Raw genomic sequence first — 17,333 nt, 5'->3', positions numbered from 1 at the left:
CCCTGAGGTCTGTCTGTTCTGTACATGCTACACGCATTGTGTACATTCTGTATTCTGAGAACCGTATATGCTGTGGGCTCAGGTCTCTTCTTCCCTGCTAGACTGCAAAGCCCATAAGGGCAGGAATCGAGGCTATTATGTGCCCTCTGCACCAGGCTGAGCCATTCTGTCCTGCAGATTTTATCCCACTCTCTGTCATCCTATTATATAAATATTAAATGCCCATCCTTTGCATGGAGGGTACTCAGTAGGAAAACTGAGTGAACTTATATGATGAAAGTTTATTCATCCCACTCATCTCATCCCACCCAGACCCCCCAATCCCCACCACACACAGAGGATCTGTCTGACAATACCCAGTGTTACCAGGCCAGATCCACCTTTGACAGCACTACCGCCTGGAGTCTTACTGTCCCCCCAAGCAGCCTTGGGGTCTGCTTGGGGTTCCCCAAGCCCCGCTTACCAGCCTCACTGTTTTCCAGGGACTGGTCTTCCTCAGAAACCTTGAGGAAAACTTCTTCCAGAGTGGTGTCCATGAGCCCAAAACTGGTCAGCTGTAGCTCCTCCAAGCTTAATTCCAGGTGCTGCCCAAGCACAGAACGAGTCACAGAGAGGCAGAAGTACTTCATGAACCTGGCCCCCCAAGTCGCCCCCATAGCTCCCGAAAAGGCGCGCTGAAGTGCAAACACCTCCCACAGGATGCAGGCATTCCCCGTCATCCCCCCGTTCGGCAGGCTCTCTGCCCAGCCCCATACTCACTCCTGCTGCCCTCACGCCCAGGTCCGAGCATCTCCCCAAGGCACTCCCCTACTGGGCCTCTGATTTGGAGGGGTGCTCAGAGTCCCTGGGGAGGCACAAGCCCCTGGTCTACCATCGGCACAAGCTCTCTACCTGGAAAAGCCGCTCGAAGCCTCCTTTCTTGGCGGCCTCGCTGGGCAGGATGTAGGAGAGTTCGGTGTTGGTGTCCGAGATGAGCAGACAGGAGGCCACGTACTTCTTGATGAACTGGGACACCCGGGTTTCAGAGCAGGGGCTGAGGGCCGAGGAGGCAGGGGAGCTGGGCGTCTGGCCAGGCTCTGGGAGAGCGGAGCAAAGAGCGGGGTCGGTGAGGGGGGTGGGACAAGGGGACCCCTCCTCGCCAGCAGCTGGGAAATTAGCCAAGGAAGGGGATCAGTGCAGGTGGGAAAAGGAGGAGAGGCAGGTGGGGAACTGAAGGGGAAACATCAGGGGCTGATGGCGAGAGAACGTGCAAAGGGGCCCGGGACACAGACCAGACACACTGCCAGGCTCTGCCTGCCGCTTGACCAGGGTGAGCCGGTAGCCATCTCCGTAGGTGCTCTTCAGGAAGAGTGAGGACCCACAGCACTTGAGCTTGCCGTGGGAGATAATGGCAATGCGGTCCCCCAGGAGGTCTGCTTCATCCATGTGGTGAGTGGACAGAAGGATGGTCCGTCCTGAGGAGTCACAGGGAAACTAGGGATGCTCCAGAGTCCCTTAAGGACTCAGACAGAAGCCCCAGGCTGACCCAGAAGCCGCAGAACACAGTGGGTGCCTTATAAATGCTGGTGACTGACTGTGGCCCACTTTCAGAGCGACATCCCCTTCAGCCCCCCACCCCAACTCCCTCCCCCCACCTGTCTCACCGGGCTTGTACTTCAGGATGAGATCCCAGATGGCCCGGCGGGCGTAGGGATCAACGCCAGCAGTGGGCTCATCCAGGATGATGGCGCGGGAACCTCCCACGAAGGCGATGGCCACAGACAGCTTCCTCTTCATCCCCCCAGACAAGGTTTGCACCAGTGAGTGACGCTTATTGGACAACTCCAGGTCTTCAATCATCCTAGGCAGGAAGAGAGCGGGCGTGGATCGGTGAATCGGGCTAACAAGCATTCACCAGGTTCTCTACTATATACCAGACACTGTGCTAAGTGCAGGACATATAGGGAAATCTGTCCCTCCCTCAGTTCACAGACTGGTGATAAGAGTGTAAAGATGGCCTCCTTCTATAATGGGACCCCCTTGCTTAGGAGGATGGCTCAGTGAAAACGGAGCTGAGCCAGAACCAAAAAACCCAGATCCAAACCCAGCCTCAGACACTCACTAGTTGGGTGACCTTGTTTGACTCAGTTTCCTTATTAATCAAACTGGGATAATAACAGACCTACCTCCCAGAGTTGTTTCGAGGATCAAATGAGACAAATGTGTAAAGCAGTTAGCACAGCGCCTAGCACTCACTAAGTGCTACATAAATGTTAACTATTATTATTAGCTATTATTATGACCAAGAAAATTAGATATAAATTATTGTCCAAGCCCACTTTAGAGAGGTCTGAATGGCCTCATTAATTCCCATTTTTCTAAAGGTTTTCTATAGGACTATATACTACACAAATGAATCGTGACATCTGTACAATCACTTGCCTTTAATAATTTTCATCTCAAGTTTGGCAATACTTGTCTCTCCTGCCCCTGTCCACCTCCTATAATAATAGTAACTCATTTAAAGTTTCAATAACATTTTAAGGGTTACAAAGCACTTTCCTCACAACAACCCTGTGAACAAGAGAGTAAGAAGTATCATTCCCATTTTACAGACAAATCCAGGCGACCCTGGATCCTCAAAGTCTATGATGGCAGAATTCCAGGTCTGGCAGATTATATCACGCTCAAGAAGCTCTAAAACAGTCCCAGCAGCACATTATGGCTGTTTTTAAAGGACCAGCCTAAGTACAGAGGGAAGGGCTCATCACCAGTAGGCTGCCTTTATGGTAATGAATTCTTTGGCTCTGGCAACCCATGAAACAAAGAAAAGTGCAAAATGACTCTGGGTTTTACATGATACCATTCTGCTTGCTGAGACAGAGGCAAAGGAATACAGAAGTGAATAGAGATTATTAAGAATCTTTTTAGACTACTTACAAACATTTAGCTAGTACTCTAAATGGGAGATCCTTGTCCAGTGACAAATGCTCAAACTTGCTACTGGACAATATAAATCTTGCCTGTCTTAACAATCTCAAGGATTCTTAATCTGGTTCCTTAAGGGGTCTATGAACTTAGGGGGAAAAAGTCACACTAAAAAAAAAAAAAAAAAATAAAAATAAATATATATATATATATATATATATATAATTGGGTTTCCTTTATCATTTCTTTTATCAAGTTGTCTATTTTATTTTATGCATCTAAAAACATTATTCCTGAGAAGTTCCTGGACTTCACCAGATTGTCATAGAGGAGAGATCATGACATAAAAAAGATGAACTCCTATTACAAATGAAACCAGAAGACAAAAGGAAGTTATGGCTAAATAGAAGCATAAACTCACAAGTTCTACTTGGAGAGATAATAAAAAATGTGGGTTAAAACCGTATGAGAGTCCCTGCCTGACAAAACACTTTTTAGAAAACAAAGAGGGTGATTTCAGAAAAGCATGGTAAGACCTATATGAACTGATGCAAAGCAAAATGAGAAGAACCTGGAGATCATTGTGCACAGTAACAGCAATGTTTTAATGATAATCAACTGTGAAAGATTGGCTACTCTGATCAATACAGTCATCCAAGATCATTTCAAAGGACTCATGATGAAAAATATTATCCATATCCAGAGAACTGAACTGAGTGCAAACTGAAGTATGATTTTCTCATGTCCTTTATTTTTCTTACTTTAAAAAATATGGCTAATATGGAAATACATTTTGCATAATTTCAGGATTTAACAATCATACTACTTGCTTTCTCAGTGGATAGAGGAAGAAGGAAGAATTTGAGACTCAAAATTTAGAAAAAAGAAAAGAATTAGTAAATAAATAGCAGACTAAAAAGAAATAACTGCTAAAAAGATCTCATTCCATTATTGAGGTAAAACTTGCCAAAGTTGTTTGCCATTGTGGCAGAGTGTTTGAATTCAAGAGGGATTTCCTACAAATGATGAAGGCATTTTGGGATTCTTATTCAGAGATGACATTGTGCTGATGGCATTCAGCCCCCAGATCACTGCAGAGCTTCCTATATGAAGCCCATAATCATTCAAAAGAATTTGGTGGGAGTATTCACACAGGAAAAAACAAGTAGATGAAGAATGCCTACTTAGTGTAGACTATGTTAATTGGTTTGAGAGACATTGCATAGAGTTGGCCAATCAGTGGAGAAATCATGGCTAGATGCTGCAGATGAATGATGAACTGGACTCAAATCTGAACATTTGAAATTTGTATTGGGAAATTACATGGTGCTTTTAATGACCCCAAGATTCTCACTAAAACAAGAGTAGATGTCGGGTCTAGAATTGGGATTCTATTATTGTAGAGATGTCCCAGAGGAGGAAAGTCCTACAAATGCAGGTAAGTACCATCTCTGAAACTTATGTACTTAGAGAGACCTAGGGCACTGAGAGGTTAAGTGAATTGTCCATACACAAAATCAATATATGTCAAAATCAGGGTTTGAACTGGAGAACTGAATCATCCAAAAGGTAATAGAAAGGCTTATGGTGGGAAATAATTAATTGACTAATTAAAAAGCCCAACAAAAACTAAGATTTATGTTGGGTGAGAGCAGGATGTAACACGTGACCAACAAGGAACCTCATGGGAGGAAGAACATAAAGAGTATCAAATAGGAAGACAGAAAAAGACGGTCCTGTAATATGAGAGAGGGAATGGTCAGTGGATACCCTGCAGGCTTTTTCGGTGTCTCTTGTCCAGAATTGAAGAAAGACCCCATCCCACCCATGGAGGATTTATGGACAGACAAGGGAAGAGAAGCATATTGGTTGCTGATTATTAACATCACGGACCCACTGAAGTAGTATTTACAGATTAGATTAGGTCACTGAGGCTCAGAGGGGTCTCATTTGTGACCCAAAGTCACGGATCCAGCGGGCTATCCATGTCCAGAGCCTTTTATTGTGTGTTCTCTGCAGATTCCTCCCCCTGCCAGGGCCGTTTCCACATGTACCGCCCCCCCCACCCAGGGCCAGCTCCTACTTGTCCATCTCCTTCTGGATTTCCTCCTTGGCCATGCTCTTGAGTTGGGAATAGAACCACAGGTGCTCCTCCACCGTAAGCTTGTCAAACAGAACGTTGTGCTGCGGGCACATGCCCAGGTTCTTGCGGATTTCATCCATCTCGGTCCGGATGTCATGGCCGTAAATTGTGGCTGAGCCAGATGTCGGAGGGAACAGGCCGGTCAGGATGGACCTGGGTGGGAGAGGAGAGAAGCTCAAGGGCAGGGCCCAGGGAACAGAGGGGAAGGGAGACTGGGGTCTGCCAGAGTGGGTTGGGATCCTGGCTAACACCCCCCCCCTTAAACCGCCCAGCCCCAGCATCCTGGCAAGCAGTGGGCACTCACATGGTGGTGGTCTTGCCAGCTCCATTGTGGCCCAAGAAAGAGACCACCTGATTCTCATACAGGTTGAGACTCAGTTTGTTCAAAGCCATCTTCTTGTCATTCTTATAGACCTTGGTGAGCTTATCTACACAAACGACCAGGGGCAGATGACTGGGCTCCTCTTCTATCCCTCGAGTTTCCTCTGCATCAGAAGCCCAGGGGTCAGCAAGGACCGAGCAGGCCCCCCAGACTCCCCAGCTCCAGTCCAAACGCTGCCTTGCTTGTCTGGGCGACATTCCCAGACTCCCACTGCACCAGCTTACCCAGCCTCCGGCTCTCCATAGCGCACGCCTGGTCTTCCTCCATGACACTGAGTCGGGGGGGTCTCGCCCAGGGCCAGCTCCACTCCCAGGCCTCCGCTCGCCCACTCCCCAACCAGTAAGACTTCTGAAGTGGGAAGTACCAGGGCCGAGGAAGCCCATACATGCCTGGGGTGGGACCAAAAGATCATTAGAATTAGTTTTGGGATGGACCCAGAAACCGCACCAACCCCCTCCTTTTTTATGGGTGCAGAAAAAGAAATGCAATGAGGGGGAACCACAGGGAGAGTTGGGATCTGACTCCAACTACTGGGCCAGGAAGCAGCAGGAAATGGGCAGAAACATGAGACAGCTGCGGGACAAGAGAGCCTTTTGAGACAATATAGAGAGAACACTTCCCAGTCATGAAGATTTGAGTTCAGATTCTGGCTCAAATGCACAACCTTTGTGACCCTGGCCAGGAAACTTCAGTTTCCCCTCTTCTGGAAAGGGATAATAATCACATCTACTTCACATCATAGTAAGAATCAGATAAATATTATGTAAAACCTTAAATTTTCATATAAATATGAGCTATTATTATTACTATGACTAATAATAATAATTATCTCAGTCACTTCTTTTCTGATAAGAGTTCAGATAAAAATAGTCCCAGGACAAGGCACTATATCCTATTATTATCCTTGTGTATCCAGAGTATCCCAAAGGTCTTAGTGCTATTTAAGCTTTTATAAGTTTCACTAAAACTTTGGGACAGAGCCTGTTTCATGCCCTGCAGAGCACTGCTATTGCCTTGTTCCTCTCCTTTTTTTGAGGATCTCAGATAAAGACAGTCTGAGGACCAGTCACTATCCTGCCACTGCTATTTTGTATTTTACATTTGGTGAACTGTTTGTTGCATGTGTGGAAGGCTGGGTTTGTTTGGTATGTGCCCTTGTTTTGACCGGGGACAATACCAGTGTGGACTTCACACCTATCTGTGACTGCTAATCAAAGGCCTCAGGTTTCATTCACGCCGGGTCTCAACCTCTCCTGTGGATTCAAGACCTCTTGTCTCCTCACAATGTCTTCACCAACAAGTCTGGCTTGATTCCACAACTTCCCTCCCCAAGGACACCCAGCTAACTGGGCTGGGGAATGCAAGCTGATAAAGTACTTTCTTCTGACCCTGGATAAGGGGACATTAGGAGTTCTGGAATTGCTAAGCTTGAAAACACTGGTAAATATTTACTGTTGACCATGGGAAAGGATGTTGTTGTTGAGAAAGTTTCTAAAGTACTCAGGAAGGCCTCTTCTGGCAATACCAAAATGTCTCTACAGACAGCCCCCTCTGGGAGAAACCTTAGAATAAATTAATTTCCCAAATTAATCTGACCAAAGAACACTAAGGGCTTAAAATGTGTTTACTAGACCTACAAAATCTGGGAGTCCCCAGGAAAATGACAGTGTTTGGGAGGAAATTAAGCCCATTCTCACCCTGAAAAATTTCTACATGTAATACATATTTTCAATACACATGAAATTTCATATTTACTATTTTTAGGCAACAAATATGACTAATATCAACAATTTTTCATGGAAATTCAGTTCATATCATGAAGAAATGAAGAACAATAGTTTGGCCTATGCTTATGGGCCAGTAAGTCCCCCAGATTTAGGGGGAAATTCCTGGACTCATCCTTTACTCTTACCCTTGCTTGAGCCTCCAAATAGCTAACATTTATATGGCCCTTCAATCTTTCACACAAGATTTTGTCATATTCTCTCATTTGATCCTCACAGCAACCCTCTGAGGGAGCAGCTATTATTATTCCTATTTTACAGATGAAGAAACTGAGACTAAGAAACTTTTCCAGAGTGACCCAGAGCCGAAGGCAAGATCTGAAGTCAGGTATTCCAGATTCCAAGTTCAGTCAGCACTTTATTCACTATACCACTGAGCTGTCCAGACCAGAATGGTGGGGGGCAGCTCTTGCAGGCCACATCCCTCTGAGAACACCCCAAGTGGTCTCCACTGTTCCGCAGCCCTATCCCCCAGACCTAACTGGGACAGGAGGGTCCTCTGCCTAGGGAACTACTTCCCTTAGAGTCAACAAAAACTTAATAATAGCAAGAGATAACAAGGCAGCTAGGTGGCACTGTGGTGCACAGAATGCTGGGCCTGGAGTCAGGAAGACAACTTTCCAAGTTCTAAATTTTGCCTCAGGCATGGACCGTGTGATGCTGGGCAAGTCACTTAATCCTGTTTGCCTCAGTTGCCTCATCTGTAAAATGAGCCCAAGAAGGAAATGGCAAATCCACTCCAGTATCTTTGCCAAGAAAGCCCCAAATGGGATTATGACTATGTTGGACATGACTGAAATAAATGAACATTAATTTCATTTATTATTATTATATTTATTTATTTATATTTAACCTTATGAGGTAAGTTAAAGCAGGAAACTAATACATAAAGTGGTAAACCTTAAATGTTTTCATTTAATTAATTAATTGAAATGTTAATATTATTATTATATATATTATGCAGAGCCAAGGAAGGTCCTAAAGGGTTGGGGAGATAAGATGATAAGACATCAAAGATTGTTGGAAAATAGTTTAGGTAGGGCTTATATCCCAAAGAGATTATAAAGAAGGGAAAGGGACCTGTATGTGCACGAATGTTTGACATAAAGTGGTAAACTGAATGGATGTCCATCAGTTGGAGAATGGCTTAATTAATTGAAATGTTAATATTATTATTATATATATTATGCAGAGCCAAGGAAGGTCCTAAAGGGTTGGGGAGATAAGATGATAAGACATTCAAAGATTGTTGGAAAATAGTTTAGGTAGGGCTTATGTCCCAAAGAGATTATAAAGAAGGGAAAGGGACCTGTATGTGCACGAATGTTTGAATGCTGAGTGAAATGAGCAGGACCAGGAGATCATTATATACTTCAACAACAATACTATATGATGACCAGTTCTGATGGACCTGGCCATCCTCAGCAACGAGATCAACCAAACCATTTCCAATGGAACTGAACCAGCTACGCCCAGAGAAAGAACTCTGGGAGATGACTAAAAACCATTACATTGAATTCCCAGTCCCTATATTTATGCCCACCTGCATTTTTGATTTCCTTCACAAGCTAATTGTACAATATTTCAGAGTCTGATTCTTTTTGTACAGCAAAATAACGGTTTGGACATATATTCATATATTGTATTTAAATTACACTTTAACATATTTAACATGTATTGGACTACCTGCCATCTGGGGGAGGGGGTGAGGGGAAGGAGGGGAAAAGTTGGAACAAAAAGGTTTGGCAAATGTCAATGCTGTAAAATTACCCATGCATATATCTTGTAAATAAAAAGCTATAATTTAAAAAAAAAGAAAGAAAATAGTTTAGTTAAATAGTAAAATAGATGCTGGATGAGTTGGAAATAGATCACTAAGGAATAATTAGGAAAGGTGTCATGAAATAGATGGCATTGAAGGCCATGGAAGATGTAATAAGCATTCAATAAATATCAACAAACACTTATGAATATGGATTCTTTATACTGGATGACTTGCTGTCTAGGAGAGGAGGGAGGTGTAAAGGAAGGGAGAAAATTTGAAACACAAAGTTTTGCAAAGGTGACTGTTGGAAACTATCCTTGCAAGTATTTTGAAAAATAAAAAGGCATTAGAATAATTAAATAAATGATAATAATTTAATAATTAATAAGGCTTATTTTACTGAATAAAAATACATAGTTTAATCAAACTTGGGCAAGAGCGAAGTCATAGCGAGGCTGATGCTGATAGTATCTGTAGGGAAGAGGAGACAAAGATTGAACAAATAGGGTGGGATCTGATCGCTAAAGGCCTGGATGCTTCTTGTTTCTTAAACTATGAAAGTTTAATTGACTTTGCTTTCATTGTCTCCTTTGAAGGGTAACCAAACACAGACTTGGGTACATCGTGGTATTTAGGAAATACCTATTGGTCTTTGGGACCACAAAAAAGGCTACAAACATTTTGATATTTGACAGAATCCCTCATTCAGTCTTTGACCTCCTTGGGCAACAGGCCTAGCAGTGGGACAACTGGGTCAAAAAAAGAGTTTAGTCACTTTTTTTAATTCCAAATTGTTTTCCAAAATGGTTAGCCCCATTGATAGCCCCCACTAAAAAGAGGACCGTGTTCCCACAGCAACTCTATTATTGATCATTTTGCATTTTGATATCTTTGGCAATTTGGTGGTTATAAGATCGAAACTAACTTTTAATTTTTATTTCAATCATTACTAATGTTTTAGAATAATATTTCATATAGTTAAGTTTTCAATTCTTCCCTTAAAAACTGTTTGTATATTCTAATCTCTTTATCTACAGCTTCCTGGTCTTATTATATTTGTGCTTTGTTTACATGCTATTTCTTTTCTTTTCTTTTAAGCTTTTTATTTTCAAAACACATATTGGATAGCCTTTAACATCCATTCTTGCAAAACCTTGTGTTTGAAATTTTTTTCCTCTCTCCGCTCTCCTCCCCTAGATAGCAAGCAATCCAATATATTTACTCACTTTTTCAATGGTATAGGGAATGTCTGACAAGAAAACTCCCTTTACCAAATCACAGCATCTACTTTATGTCTTCTAAAATTGGCAACTCCATGTTCGTATTAATTCCCCCTATATGTCCGATATCAAGCTTCCACAAAAGAAATCTAAAGCAAAGATTTCTCTGCCAATTGTTAAATTTCTCTTTTATGTTGTCTGGAATGATTGTGTTCGTGAGAAAGTTTTTCAATCTCAGGTTATCAAAATTATCTATTTTGTCTTTTATAATTATCTCTATCCCTTTTAAGTTAAGGTTTCTCCCTCTACAACTAGGAAAAATATAGCTCTGTATAATTATAGTGAGTAATCTTGGCCCTGCAGAAGAAATAAAAAAGGTATCTCCTTCCTTTGTTTGGCAAGGTAAGGTACACAGTGAGTGTGATTTGCTGTGATATTATCAAACTTGATTGGTGTTTTACCCATTTTTTTTTTTTTACTTCATTACTAGAGATGACTATATTACCTATATTGTTTGATAAAGTCAAGAAGACCCAAATTCAAATCCAACTTTGGACACTTAATAACTGTGTGACTATAGGTAAGTCACATAACTGCTTCAGTTTGCCTCAGTTTCCTCAATTGCAAAATGGGAATAACAGTAGCATCTATCTCTTCCAGGGTTGGTTCAAGGATTAAATGAGATATTTGTAAAGTGTTTAGCATAGTACCTGGCTAAGGCACTTAATGAATACCTATTCCCTAAGCAAAGAATGGGCTAAGGAATTCAGAATTTTGAATATAATTCAGAAATAACTGATATAAAAACCAAAAGCATCAATAACACTTTTTGAAAAATACTCATTAACTTGACCCTCAGGGATTAGAGTTGGATCTCAGAGTTGGACGGGACCTCAAAGGTACCTAGCTTTGTTTAACTCCTGGGGAAGCAGCAGCAGGGACAAGTGATCTCATTTTGGCTCAAGGGCCCCCTTGCCTCCTCAGACAGGCCCTGGGAGGCAGGGATGGGGGAGAGGCAGGGACCCACGCCTGGTCCCACAACATCCATACCTGGGTGCACAGCCTCTATGTACCACGTGAGCACCCCATACACCACAGCATCCGCTATCAGCATCATCATGGACAGAAGCAGATTGAAATCATCGCCCTCCACTGGAGACTGGCTGAAGGTGTGCCACTGGATGCCCACCCCGGCCACCTCGTAAAGGGCAAAGTACTTGGATCCCAGGCCGAAGGCTGTGGTGGACATGAGAGACTGGGGAGAGACCAGAAGGCAATCAGGGGACGAGCTGCCTTTGGGGAGCAATCCCAGGCCCCTGGGAAAGGACAAGAATGGGGGTCCAGCCTTGCCCGCAGGGCCCCTGCCCGGGCTCTCCACCAGGCAGCTACTCACTGCAATGCATTTCTCGAAGGCCGTGATCTTGTCATGGGCCACCTCCTCTCGGATGGCCACGTACATGTAGGGCACGTAGCTCAGGAAGTAGATGATACCCCCGCAGGCTGACGCCAGCTTAGCTTTGGAGTAGAGCACGGACACCAGGAAGCTGAGACCAGAGAGCAGAGCGTGAGACCCCCAGTCAACATCTAACGTGCCCTAAGACCCCCTTCACATGGGCTCCGGCGGCCGAGCCCCTTCCCTCTCTGGGGCCCAGCTTCCCAGCTACCCCAGCCCTCTCAAGGCTCACCACTGTCACGCAGGAGTCATGTTTACCTCCAGGGCCTCCTGGCATGTTAGTTAAAGAACTGGACTCAGAACCAAGAAAGCCTGGGTTCAGATCCTGCCTCTGACACATAACAGTCATGTGAGCTTGAAACAGTGTCCTAGGCAGCTCTCAAGACAGAGAGTGGCAGAAAACGTGCTAAAAGCATGGATATGGTAACCTCCCATGGGAAGGTCCTTACACAGGTGTTCTCAAACTTTCTGGCCTCGGGACCCCGTTATACACTTTTTTGTTTTTTGGAGTGGAGGGCAAGGCAATTGGGGCTAAGTGATCCAGGATCATCCAGATAAAAGGTGTCAAGTCTGAAGCCACATTTGAACTCAGGTTCTCCTGACTCCACTAGTCAGTGATCTATCCATTGTGCTTTATCCTCCTTTTTCTTTTCTTTTCTTTTTTTTTTTTTTTTGGCTGAGGTAGTTGGGGTTAAGTGTCTTGCCCAGGGTCACACAGCCAGGAAAGTGTTAAATATCGAGGCCAGATTTGAACTCAGGTCCTCCCGACTTTAGGGCTGGTGCTCTATCTTCTGTACTACCTAGTTGTCCCCCTTTCTTTATACTCTTAAAAATTACTGAGAACCCTAAAGAGTTTTTGTTTGCCCTAGTAATTAGAACTGATAATTTTTAAATCTTTGTATTATTTCATTTTTAAAAAACAATAAACCCATTATGTGTCAATCTAAATGATCTATTTTATGAAAAATTAACTATATTTTCCAAAACAAAAAAAATTAGGAACAGCATTGTTTTACATATTTTTGCAAATTTTTAATGTCCGTCTTAATAGTAGACAGCTGGATTCTCATATCTGCTGCTGCATTCAATCTGTTAACAATAGGTTGTTCTAGCTGAATTATGTGAAGAAAATCTGGGCTCATACAGATACATAATTGGAAAAAAAAGATGCAGTTATATAGACAAATGACAAATACCATCTTAGTATTATTATGAAAATGGTTTCTAAACTCCAGGTCCTCCTGCAAGTATCTTGGGGACCCCAAGGGTCTGAAAACCACACTTTGAGAATGGTCTCTACCGATGAAACCAAAGGTCTGGGCTAACCCTGAGCCAATGTGGGCTGGTGGGCACATGGGGTTAGTCCACCAGAGACTTTCCTTCCCCAAGCCCCCCACCCACTGTTCCCCCCCCCCCCCCCCCTTCGCTCACCAGAACATGATGGTGGCCACAGCATAGATAGCCAGGAAAAGCCAAATGATGAGCACATGGCTGTGCATGAGCACTTTGCCATATTTGAGGATGGCCGTGAGCGCCGTCACCGATATGGAGAGCTGGACAAAACCCGTGATGAACCAGGCCACCCAGTGCACTGCATTGTTCAGTCCCATTGTCTTCATCACCTAGGAAAAGGGCCAGATTGGCAGGGTCAGGGGAGGGAAGGAGCCCGGTGGGGGGGGGGGGGGGGCAACCAGGGGTTGGATGCTCGGGGACCAGTGCCAAGCGTGCTTGAGAAAGAAAGGGCACCAGAAGGGGGACATTCTAGCTCCAAGGGGCTTCCCACAGCGAGCCGGGAGGGGGGGGGTGGTTCCTGATGGGAGAGAGGATCGGGAACAGACCCCCCCAGAGCTCCCACTCCTACCTCCTTGAGACGATGCTCCTTCTCAGCCACTATGTGCTGAATCATCATGGCCACAGAGTAGACCCAGGAGATCACCATGCAAAGGGGCATCATGTGCTCAATCACAAACAGGAAGCTGCAGCAAAAAAGAGCAAAGGGACCCGAGCTGCTATGCAACCCCCACGTCTGGGGTTCCCAGACAAAGCCTTAGGAGCTTGGGACTCCGGGACACCCAGGGTACAATACACGCTCTCTTCCTTCCCTTTTACCTGCTCAACCTCCTTTAAAGCAAGTGTCAACTGAACATCAATAGAAACGGTGTTTCTGAATCATACATAGGACCCCTGCAGGCCCCAAATTAACTTAGAAAACCACTTTTAATGTTATCTATATTTTGGTGTGTTTTTATTTATTTTGTTAAATGTTTCTCAGTTCTATTTTAACTTGGTTCTGCAGGTGTTGTGGGTCTTCCATGTTTAACACCTCTGCTTTAAAGCCTACCTCTCATACCACCTCTTTTCCGAATCCACCCCTCATGTTCATCAGTTAATAACAATCTAACCTCTTAGATTTCAGACAGCACTTTCTTGGCAAGTCTTTAATGTGCCTTTAATGTAACATTATGCATTATAAATATCGGTGTTTGCGTTTTATTCCTCTACTAAGGAGTAAGTTTCATGAGGATCTTACCTAAATTTTGTCTCTTACATACAGTAAGCACTCAATAAATATTTGCTAAATGGTGAATAAATCACATGTCAAGTTTAGGTTTCCTCTGAAAATTGTGGCAATAAAATGCCTTATTTAATAGAATCTGTACTAGGAAAAAAAATCATGGGGTGTGCTGGTTGGGAGAGCTACAAAATCAGGATGAGGCAAGAAGGAGAAAGAATTCTGGGTGAGGAGGCAGTGTTAGACCTGGATCTGCCAAGAATGAGCTGGGCTGATGTTGGGCCTCAGTTTCCCTACCTATAAAATGACAAGATTGGACAAGATGCTGTCTAGGGTCCCTGAGAGGGTTTTGTGACCCTAAGCTGAGTGTGGAGGAGGATGGGAAGCATCTTGGGCCAGGGGTCAGAATACAAAAGTTCTTCAGGAAGCTCTTCAACTAACTCAGTGTGTGAGTGACACGGAACAGCCACTTCCTGTTCCTCAGCCTCCTCCATAAAGCAGTGATCATAATATTCGCTCCACCTTTATCACAGAGGGGTTGTAAGCCAAGTAATTTGTAAAATGCAAAGTGCTGCATAAAGGAAGTTATTGTTCTTAGGCTAAGAGAAGAGTTAACGTGTCTATAGCTAGCATGAAGATTTGCAAAGCGTTATATATTATTCTTGTGTGTGTGTGTGTGTATATATATATATATATAAAATGGAAAGAACTTGGGTCTGTAGTCAGAGGACCTGGGTGCATATTCTGCCTCTGACAGTTACTTCCTATTTGACTACAGCCACGTCACCTCATCTCTTTAGGCCTGAAATTCCTCATCTATAAAATAAGGGGAGTTGTACACTAGACAGCCGCTGAAATACCCCTCAGCCCTGGATTCTAGGATCCTATAAGCACCAGGGTTATTCCAATGAGTGTCAGAAGTTATTTACTGAGAAGCTACTGAAGCTAAATGCTCCATTGCCTGATGTTTTTTTTTATCATCCTTGACCCCCTCTTTTTTTTTTTACTAGCAGTAAAAAAGCTGCAGGAAGTCACCTTTACTCCACAGAAAGGAGAAGCAGAGAGAAACTGTAGCAGGCCAGGGGAAAAGAGAGAACCATGGCTGGAAGCGGTGAGTGCCTACAGCTGGAAGATGGATGATTTCAGGGATTTGGGATGAAAAAATAGAGGGGTGGGGCAAGCAGCGCAGAATTGAGAAATGCTGCATTGATTTATGTCAGCAGAAGGTATGCAATCAGTCTCCCCCCAAAAAAATTCCTGGTGTTGGCGTTGGCAGGGACTGGGACGGCTCCCCTGACTTACTCATCCCTTGTGTAGCATGGGTACGGGAACATCTGCACGTAATTTCCTGGCTCCACCACATCATGGCCAACAAAGGTATTGATTATTGCTCGTTCCATCATGTCTGGGGGTGAGGAGGGAACAAAGGTCAAGGATCAGGGGGACCCACCGTAACTGAAAGGTCCCCTTGCCAGGAAGTCCAAGTTAGGAGGTCTGAAAGCTTTCGAGGATGCAAAGGATCGGGGCTTCAGGTTGGAGACGTCTCCCCACCCCGCCTCCCAGAGAAAGGGTCTCACCCTGAATCCAAACAAAGCCATAGAGGAAGTAGAAGCGTCCTCCAGTGTTGGGGCCAGGCCTCCAGTAGGCCCGGCGGATCTCATTGGTCTTCTCTGTGAAGCTGGAATTCTGCCGGATCTTATAGAGCACGTGGGGCGGGAGGGAGCCATCCTTCCGAGTCTGGAAGATCACACCTGTGGGGGAGGTGGGAGGGAGAGCATGAAGGAGGAAGGGCTGTCATTTGAGAATGGCTGGGCTCCAAGGAGAGGAAAACCATGCAGGACACAGGAGAAGGAGTCAGGGTCTGAGAAGATGCCAGAGTCAGGGGGAGAAGCAGGAGAATGGTGGGCAGGGGGAGAAGGAGGGAAGGAAAGCCAAAAGCAAGGGAGAGAAGAAAGTGTTGGAGGAGGAGAATAATGGGATATGTTAGGGAAAGGTGTCTCAAAACTCGAGGGAAGTAGAACCATCAATAACATATAGGAAGGAAAGAACTCAAGGTTGGGAGCAGGGGAATAAAGAAGTGAGTGGAGAACTTGAAGGGGTCAAGGGGTCTGAAGATTGATGGGGAAGTCCTGGCAGGCCCAGGGCTTTAGAGAGAGAGACCAGACTCACTGGCAAACACTGTGACGTTGTCCTGATAAGCCTGATTAAGGGTGTAGTTGACAATGCTCTCCTCGTTGGGGAAGCCTTTGAAGATATCCACGCTCACCTGAGAGGCAAAAGGCACTGTCAGAAGTCCTGGAAGAGGGTCCTGAGTCCAGTCATGGAGAAAGAACACCAAAGAGCTAATTTTGGTCCTGAGCCAGAAACTAATGCAAGTATCTAGCGAGTGTTTATGTGGCAGTTTGAGTGTTTTGTGGCATTTGATCCTCATAGCGATTCTGTAAGGTGGGTGCTACTATTAGTAGTGTTCCCTTTATATTTGAGGAAACTGAAGTTTAGAGAAGGGCACGTGACTTGCTCAGGAACTCTTTCATGCACTGTATTTGACTTTTGACTGCAGGTCCCTCCGTCCATTGCTTCCCTTAGTTGCCTTGGTCACCATCACTGTGCTATACTGTCTAAGTCTGAGAACTTCCCCTGGCAGGAAACCTCGCAGGAACCCCGGTCCCCTTCTGCCCCACGCCCCAAAATCCTCCGAAAAGACCTGAATTCCTGGATTCTGTCCAGGAGTAAGAACGACATCTGGGGCTTCTTTCCTTCCCCTGACCTTGGACATGAACTGGATCCAGCCACAGGCAGCATTGTCGATGGTGTCCAGCTGCTGAAGAAGAACTGAGGCATTGGGCAAGGAAAAATTGTGGTCCCTGAAGGCAGGGGGCAACTCTCCCTCAGACAGGTTCAGAGCCTCTGGGTGCTGCTGCAGGTCAGTCATATACTAGAGGAAAGAGTGGGGAAGAATGGCTTAGGATGCTCTTTAAAACAACAAGAGACTAGTGGGTTTAGAGCTGCAGTTCTGGTAGGGAAGGAAAGAAAATCTTGTAGAAAAAAGCAGATATTTGAAGAAAATCTGAGATGGACCTTAGAAATTATCTAATCCAACCTCATCATTCCACCTCCGGTAGAACTGAAGCCCAAAGGGATCCTTGCCCAAAGTCACAGAGTAAGTT

General features: G+C 44.6%; 1 protein-coding gene across 4 annotated transcripts in view; it reads right to left on the bottom strand.

Annotated features, from left to right (window-relative positions):
* The window catches only part of ABCA2 (ATP binding cassette subfamily A member 2), a 70,040-nt gene that overhangs the window by 16,816 nt on the left and 35,891 nt on the right, over positions 1-17,333 (bottom strand). For all 4 annotated transcript variants that reach the window (XM_031951959.1, XM_031951960.1, XM_031951961.1 and 1 more), the window contains 15 exons: positions 16,934-17,101; positions 16,336-16,432; positions 15,744-15,917; positions 15,469-15,571; positions 13,516-13,630; positions 13,086-13,276; positions 11,595-11,745; positions 11,252-11,456; positions 5,657-5,821; positions 5,355-5,535; positions 4,991-5,203; positions 1,644-1,840; positions 1,272-1,454; positions 892-1,076; positions 464-584 (listed from right to left, as the gene is read on the bottom strand). In XM_031951959.1, coding sequence (XP_031807819.1) covers positions 464-584; positions 892-1,076; positions 1,272-1,454; positions 1,644-1,840; positions 4,991-5,203; positions 5,355-5,535; positions 5,657-5,821; positions 11,252-11,456; positions 11,595-11,745; positions 13,086-13,276; positions 13,516-13,630; positions 15,469-15,571; positions 15,744-15,917; positions 16,336-16,432; positions 16,934-17,101 — 2,449 coding nt within the window. The remainder of the gene's footprint in view (positions 1-463; positions 585-891; positions 1,077-1,271; positions 1,455-1,643; positions 1,841-4,990; positions 5,204-5,354; positions 5,536-5,656; positions 5,822-11,251; positions 11,457-11,594; positions 11,746-13,085; positions 13,277-13,515; positions 13,631-15,468; positions 15,572-15,743; positions 15,918-16,335; positions 16,433-16,933; positions 17,102-17,333) is intronic.

This window comes from Sarcophilus harrisii, chromosome 2 (assembly GCF_902635505.1).
Source record: "Sarcophilus harrisii chromosome 2, mSarHar1.11, whole genome shotgun sequence".
Classification (NCBI taxonomy): domain Eukaryota; kingdom Metazoa; phylum Chordata; class Mammalia; order Dasyuromorphia; family Dasyuridae; genus Sarcophilus; species Sarcophilus harrisii.
The sequence above is the reverse complement of the archived record's forward strand: the minus strand, read 5'-3'. Positions and strand labels throughout refer to the sequence as shown.